General features: G+C 39.2%; 1 protein-coding gene across 1 annotated transcript; it reads left to right on the forward strand.

Moving 5' to 3' along the window:
* The first annotated feature begins 1,740 nt into the window (after positions 1 to 1,740).
* On the forward strand, positions 1,741 to 7,236 carry LOC144524202 (protein eva-1 homolog C). The gene is given in 9 exon segments (XM_078260300.1): positions 1,741 to 1,763; positions 1,765 to 1,835; positions 2,889 to 3,094; positions 3,180 to 3,303; positions 4,693 to 4,845; positions 5,715 to 5,858; positions 5,935 to 6,006; positions 6,094 to 6,174; positions 6,459 to 7,236. Coding segments are annotated over 9 exon segments (1,257 nt in total). The 3' UTR covers positions 6,842 to 7,236.
* The last annotated feature ends 1,235 nt before the right edge of the window (positions 7,237 to 8,471 follow it).

The raw sequence follows: 8,471 nt of genomic DNA on the forward strand, positions 1-8,471 counted from the left end.
ATAGCTACTCCGGCTCTCTTCAATTTTTACATACATTACTACATTGGTGTGAATTGGACTTACAAAAATAAAATTTACAATAATTTGTAAATCACATGTGGTCCCCTGGTAATACTAGAACAGGGCTTAAGAGGTGTTGGTAGGCATATGTTTGAAGTTTGGAGATAAGGAAGGCTAACTGTTTCCCACTGCTTCAAGTCTTTACGCAAAGCTATAGCCTCCTAGCCAGTGTTGGTCATCTTACTTTAAAAAAGTAATTAGTTACAGTTACAAATTACTTCTCCCAAGAAGTAATTGAGTTAGTAACTCAGTTACCACATTGTAAAAGTAATTAGTTACTCAGCAAAGTAACTGTGACGTTATTTTTTATGTTCTATAACGCTATTACGTTCTATAACATCTTTAACGTCAAAGATGTTTATATTAACTGATTGAAGAATAAAAACACTATATACAGAAAAATCGAGCGTTGCTTGTTTTAACAGAGTGGCTCCTGGTGTTTAGTGGTGGTAGTCAGAGCGTGCAGTGAGACAGCGTGAGCAGGGCATCCGCCCACCCAGCCAATCATCATCGCATTTGCAACGGTGTCATCATCCCTCTCCAGGCAGCTGATGTGTAGCCAAAGCCTGACACCTCGCGCTTCATTCAAAAATTGTAGTAACGCGCCACTTTACATTCTCAGTAACGATAACGGCGTTGCAACGATGGGAAAAGTAATTAATTAGATTACTCCGTTACCGAAAAAATAACGCCGTTATACTTAAACGCCGTTACTCCCAACACTGCTCCTAGCTGCAGCTCCTGTGCTCCATACTGAAAGCGTAAACAGAGTTTACTAAAAAGAAAGGTTTTGAACGACTCACTTTAGCAGTTTGTTTTTCCGCCCGCCGCCATCTCGGCTTTTTAGTAAACTCTGTGTACACAAACAATTTTCTCAATGCTCGAGTTCATGTGTAGAGCCCCTGGTGATACTTTGAGCAAAGGTTCATGTTGTGTCGAGCCTTCTTAGTGTTTTAAAAATAGTGATTTTGATGCGATCATAGTAGTGCCCCTAGCACTCCCACTCAAAAGGCCATTTGACCGAAAACGAAAATACGGTCAATCTTAAAAGTGGCGCTTCCGTCCTAATTATGCTTTTAAATGAAAGTTTGACTGGGGAACATTCACAAAAAGACCCTAGGTTGCATTTTGGCGAGAGTTACGCTTTAACACGCAGACATGGACATCGGACAATCTAAAATAAAGCAAACAAGTGCATTTCCCAAAATGTAAAACTATTTGTTTAAACTGTGTCCTTATACTCAAGCCACAAGCTGCACCAACTAATCAAAAAAGAAGTCACCTCACAGGTTTTTTGCAGCATGTTGCTCTAGTATAAAGATGCTGTTGTTTCATATTGTGAGTTTAATGTTAGACCAAAGTCTATAACCAAAATATTGACTTTTTATTAAACTTAGTGCTGATTGTGAGGGAGTTTGATACTTTCATTTGTATTACTTAGTTTACCTTTGCACCGTTCTATGTGAGCAATAAACAACAAGATGAATTACACATGCATCCACACACCAAGCTCAGCCAAAGCAACACTGGAGCTTAGACATCAAGCTTTTTTTTAATTGCTAAAGGGGGAGGCTGTTTCTTGTAAACACAATGCCATCATTGACCTACTGACCGCCCTCTCCCAGGCGGTCAATAGCACAACAACATTGGAACAAAACCCCAGGGTCTGTCATGCAGGATATGCACAATGACAGTGCCATGGAGTTACTGCTTGTTCTTATCTCTTCTTTTGGCTCTGAAGATTCGCACCACACATTTGGCTCCTGATTTCTCTCGTAAGTGTTTTGTTTTTGTTGTCAATAATTGCTTTTTCAGGAGAATGTCAAAATGCTGACGGGTTATTTTTTTAGCTGTGAAGGGTTCCCATAGGGAGCTTCTGAGAGACATTAAGCATCCTGCAATTTTATCTGCACATCCTGGTTTCTAAACAGCTGGTGCAACTCATGCTGAAAGAACAGAATCAGGCTGAACAGGTCCTGAGCTTAGATCTTCACAGAATAGATACTTCCAAAGGATTAAATAAACTCCAATTGAGTTGTTTTGACTCCTGGCTATAAAATATGTTGGATGACATTATGGTAACAATGATATATGTTCAGACAAAGTCAAAGGTAGCATTTGTCCCAGACAAATCTATTTTAAGCAATAGCAGTGCATGTCTCTATCTGACTTCAGCAGAGATTTCCATTTTTTGTGTGGCTGCAGACCATGAGGGGCCTAATAAGAGTTCATTGTGAGTGAGTGCCTGGTACTGCCTAACTAACGCGCACACACACACACACACACACACACACACACACACACACACACACACACACACACACACACACACACACACACACACACACACAGAGTACAGGAAGCACACGTGGGAGAGTGGAGACTTCAGTATGCTCTGTTATTTTATATGTTTGTATGTGTTCTGTTCATAGTCCAAACATCTTGGAGAGCTACACCCAGTGACTGGGACACCACCCAGTCGACAACCAGGGCCGAGCTGTGAAGACTAAAAAAAGCATCTAAGTCACACTATTTAAAAGGCGCTTCTAAATTGAGTAATAAGAACAAAGTCATTTCTTTGTTAAGCATGGAAAATAATTGTCTTGTTAGTAATAAAGCAAATCTAAAACTTGTTTTATTACTGACGCAAGTTATAACCATTTATATATTTAAATGGTGAAGTGACATATTAAACCACTGTGTTTGAAAATAGATATAACCTTTTCCAATATTTTTTCCACCTGTATATGCTAACTAACTTAAATATGATCTCCCACAATCAGCAGATATATAAAGTGAAATTAGCATCACCTTGTGTTCTCTTTTAGAATATCTTCACACCATCCTGAAGAACCACACAGCTCATGCTTGTGAAGGGGACACGCTCATCATCGAGTGTCCCTCGAGGACATCTGTGGCCGTACTCTCAGCTTTCTACGGACGACGTGTTCCTAATCAGCATCTTTGTCCCTCTGCAAACACAAACACAAGTGTGGAGGAGGATAAAGAATGCACATCCCCAATTGCTATTGAGGTATATAAATTACTCTGTTTTAATAAAATGCCATTGTGACCAACACAGCAGATTACTCACGACACACGTTTTCCTATCCTTTTAGAAAGTGCTGTCAGAATGTCAGGATCGGCGGTCCTGTCACATCCCTGTCTTCAGTCCAGTGTTTGGGCAGGACCCCTGTCCTCTCACCAGCAAGTACCTTCTAGTGGCCTACAAGTGCAGACCAGGTATGTCATATGGTCCTATGCCTAATATGTGGACAATCATATAACTACAACAGTAGTGGTTAGGGTACTTATGTTCGTAAATCAAATAATAAAGCAACTAAGTTTGTGTGTACTGCATGTTTAGGCTCTGCAAACAATGTACTTCATTTTCCAGAAGATCCCCATAGTGAAGCATGAAAGTTCAGTCAATTTAATTCAAGGTCATTCAGGGCTTTTATCCATATCACACAGTCTTCATCAGGTGATCTGTTGTACGTTTGTATCTGATGACATGCAAGCTCGGTAGTTGTTATGACTTCTTCATTCTTAGCACTTTTGGGACTTTTTGACTTATAAGTTAAACATGACAACATAATTATCTTCAGGAAAACATTGGCTAATGAAGGATGTGTGATGTGTTTAAAAGCCCTGGAAAAGGCTAAAAAGTTGGGGCTTGAGTTTGGTGAAACAACCCCAACTCAAGTGGCAGCCACTGGTTTCTGATCATTTTAGTATGAAAATGTAGTGACTTGAAACTTGATTGAGATCTCTGTTTTTATTTAGTTTAGTTTATGTAATTTTCATTTATTTGCATTTTCAGAAACTAAATATGTTTTTAGGGTGGATTGATTCAGAAAGTGTGTATTGCATACCACCTTTTTACTTTTTTAAATTCAAAGTAAACCCTCAAGGAAGTATATGCAGTAGTGGAAGAAGTATGTAAGATCTTTCACTTAACTAAAAGTAGAAATAACAGTATAAAAATACTCCATTACAAGTTAAAGTTCTCCATTCAAAATGTTACCAGCAAAATGTACTTAAAGTAAATGTGCTCTTTATGCAAGTGTTATTGAACATTTGACTGTTTCTAATGATGCATTGTCACATTTAATGCTGTCAAGGTGGAGCTCATTTGAACAACTTTGATACTTTTCTATACTGTTGGATAGTTTAAGCTATAGCAATCCATCAAATTGTAAACAAACATATCTTTAACAAGTCTTTATCTGAAAAAGTGTTGAACTAGTTAATAAAGCATGTAGTGAAGTATTAAATACAGGATTTCCTTCTGAAATGTAGTGGAGTAGAAGTATTAAGTAGCATTAAATTGACATAATGCAGATTATGGCCACCACTATTAAATATGGACAGATTTGTTCTGCACACAGGGCTTAACAGAAAAAGATATTTTTCAAAAACAAACAGTAAAAAAAGATGATGTCAACCATTTTATTGGTTTATTTGACTTACAGAAACAAAACTAGTGGCTTGAAGGAAGCTCAGCGGTAACATAACATCACGTTATTCATGAGCTAAAACATGCAAAAACATTAGTACAATATATTCCTTAACGTTTATGTTGATGTTCATCAAAATAGTAATTTCTGTGTACCCATATCTGTTTTTCAGAGTACCACCGCACAAGGCTGGTGTGTGAAAATGAGCGTCTGAGGCTGATGTGTAAAAACGAGACTGTCCTTGCGATCTACTCGGCCACATTTGGACACCTGCTGCATGGCAGTCCTTACTGTCCTCAGGAACCTGGATCACACATTGACATGGGTCGGTAACAGGGAGCTTAAGTGTCATCTAGTGGCAAAATAGTGGAACAAATATTAGTTCTATAGCCACCTAGGGTGTTGTCTATGACAGCAAACCACATGATATATGGTCATATTCAATATCTCCAGATCCTAGGCCTTTTCAGAAGCTTTGTAAACCAGCCTGGAACTGCAGTGTCTTTTTAGACCCTTTGTACAATAAATTCAAATGGATAAATCAAAAACTAAATAGTTATTTATCAATTTTTCAACATGAAAATGGATACTTTTGTTGTTGTCAGCCCCAGAATACAGTGGAGTAAGTGTGTCGACCAATCAGAGGCTGTCTTCCTTCCTTCTCACTTCCTTTAAATTGCATCCTCGGCTCCTCCACTTGCTTCCCTTCCTTACGTCTTAAGCCGTCTCACAGAGGAAGCATCGGAGAGATGGAAGAAATCATGGGAGGAGAGAGGAAACGAGGAAATGTGTTTTTAGATGGAGGAGATGTCCCTTCTGAAGCGTCACGTGAATTTGTCAGCTGTATGGGCGGAGTTAGCAACGGCTTTCAGCTGCACAGCTTCCGGGAAGGCTGCTCTCCTGTATCCTCGCTCATAGTTCCTCGGAGATCCCTCCTCGATCCTCAATCCTCGCCCCTCGGGGCAGGAATAAGACTTTGAGACAATACATGCATTATTACAAAGGAGACCAGATGGGCAAATGGCTTAGACCTGAGAGGGATAGACACAGTGGAGAATAATTGGTGTGCTATTCTTTTATTAGTATGCATTAGAGCTGAGATTTGAAACCAGAGCCTAATGTTACAACAAGAAACAATCTTTTTATAATGAATGCATTACAGTTATTCATTTTACTAAACTTAATTTATTCCAGAGTGTTTGTCGCCTTCGGCTCTGAGGAAGGTGTCACGTAGGTGTCACAGCAGAGCCAACTGCTCAGTAGTGGCTGATACTTTAACCTTTGGGGACCCCTGCTTCCCGGGCACCAGGAAACACCTGCGCGTGTCCTTTACTTGTGGTAAGTGACAAACCGGATGTTACTGCTTGTGACATTATTTGCTGCATCGTATAAAAATCTTCAATTTTCTATTTAGTGCCCCGATATCTTCTGGAAGATGTTGGTCGAGGGTCAATGGATCCTTTCATGATCTCAGACTACACACATGGTGAGAGTAAGACTGAAAAATTCACAGGTTTTGTTGCATGACGCAGGCTTTAAATGGTGTCTGAGCCCAGGCCCCTTTCACCTGCAGGTGGATGGTACACTGGCCCCAACTACAGGCCTCAAAACGTGCTCTTAACCAACTCTCTGGAGATCATTGAAAAAATACTGGGTATGTGCACTGATGCCTGTAGACCCCAGGCTATAGTGTTGCATGTACATTTCTGATCATTGTTGTAGAGCATTTTTAAAAGGGACATAGCAGTTTTAGTTCTAAAAAATTAGACACTAACACAGTGGAAGAATTGGCTTTCCAAATGGCTAGTTTTTTAAGGAATAATTTTACTGCAGAAGGAAAGGATGATATACAGGGCGGAGAAGTATTCATTTGCAGTTTTATGCCATGTTTTAAATTTAGATTGATTCATGATCATCACAACCCTCGATCTCTTCCAGGTCTCCCAGAGCGAGTGGCTCTGTACTTTGTCTCTGGCATCTGTGCTGGTCTGGTTTTCCTGCTCTGCCTGTTTGGTATACGCTCCACACTAGTGAGGGATGTTAAAGATCTGGTTTCTGACCTGAAGGATGAACTGAAAGCTTCTCGCAGACAGCGCAAGGAGCTCATGGAGGACCTCTTTGACGACGACATCTCAGACACGTCATCCTTCTGTCGCCTCACACAATCATACCGCACAACAGAAATTCTCAGTCCTTCCACTTTGACAGTAGAGATGGCTGATAGTGAGGTGGATCAGATGAGGGATCAGCCCAACGGAGACATTTGGCCACATCGAGACTCCAGCCCTTACGCCATTCATAAGATTAAAACCTTAAATTAAACAATTGAGAGAAGTTACAAGTATTAGATAAACTACTGCTAAATCATCTTTGCATCTCTGCTATGAAATTGAGGTTGTGGACTGAAATTACATGTAGACATTTATTTTACTTATGCATGTATTGTCATTCATGGAAAATTGACTCTAAACAATAATGAGGGAAATACACAAAGTCTTAATATGCTAGATTTATTACAATCTTATTAAGAGTAACATCAGACGATTTGTTATTTAAATTAATTTTAAATGCAATGTAATTAATGAAATAACAGTGGGACCAAAGTTTCAGCCTCAGCTCATTTTCTGACTACATTTGTTTTGGTTATTTGATGTCATGTAAAAATGTAAAAACCATATTATACTGTACAAATAAAATAATTCTGAATAATAAAGCATGTTTTAATGGGTTGAGAATTGTGGTCTGTTTACAGTGATGCCTCGGTTTAATATTTTATAAAGAGCACCTGGAAAGTTAAAGAACTAATGCAGAGGAATCCAGTGTAAACCTGTCAGTAGTTTGTGTCACAGGTGCACTTTAGGGTTATCCAGCAGTGTGTTATAACTTACTGTCAGTGGTGGAATGTACATTTACTCAATGAAATGATTATTTGCATTATGGATTCATCTGCTGATTATTTTCTCGACTAATTGATTGATTGATCGTTTGGTTTGTAGAATTCCAAAAAAATAATGAGAAATGCCATTACAATCACCCAGAGCCCAAAGTGAAACCTTCACAAAGCTTGTTTTATATACCCAAATATCAAAATTATTTAAAAAAAAAAGAAGTTATGTGTGTGTATATATATATATATATATATATATATATATATATATCATATTTTTATATATATATATTAAAATGAAAAATTTGAAATGAAAATAATTGTGAATTTACCACATAATGTTGCAAATTTTGTTTCATGGTATGCTACTTGCCGACAGGGCTGAGAAGCTGCATTAACTCACTCACTCTGGTCCACACTCCGAGGCAGAAGGTGGCGTTATGTGCCTCATCCTTGTTGCAAACCGCCTCTAGAAATCAGGATGATGAAGCAGAATCCACGAATAATGTATGCTGCATTCATGTGGTCTCGAAATAATGAAATAAAGCTTCAAACTGGAAATAAGTACTGGAAACAGCTGTTGTTTAAACGCTCTGAGAAATAAAAAACAACACATCTTCTTTGTAGCGTCCATGTTTTCCCCATGGATGTAGAAGTTGTTCCCACATTACGACACCGAAGTCGGAAGAACGACTTCCCAACTCGGGATTTGAGACCATTCGAGGAGCACGTGAATGCAGCATAATAAACAGGGAGAGGAACACAAGAAGTAGGAGGGAGTCCTCCAACATCTCGCTAACTGTCTACTGTAGCCTTAGCTAACTAGCTCGCTTAAATCAGCCACAACCCACCAGTTATGTAGGCTGGCCAGCCTGTTTCCGGACACAGACAAGACGCCGGGAACTTCAAGGTTTTTGTAAGAATGGCGCACACTAACCGTGGTACTTTGACTTATCGACTCTGTTGAACATTTGTGCCAACGTCCAGCAACAACAACCACAGCTGGCTAACAAGCTTAGCTAAAGTTAGCATTAGCGAGCAACCGCTGAACAGCTGTAATCCCA

The sequence above is a fragment of the Sander vitreus genome, chromosome 10 (assembly GCF_031162955.1).
Source record: "Sander vitreus isolate 19-12246 chromosome 10, sanVit1, whole genome shotgun sequence".
Lineage (NCBI taxonomy): Eukaryota > Metazoa > Chordata > Actinopteri > Perciformes > Percidae > Sander > Sander vitreus.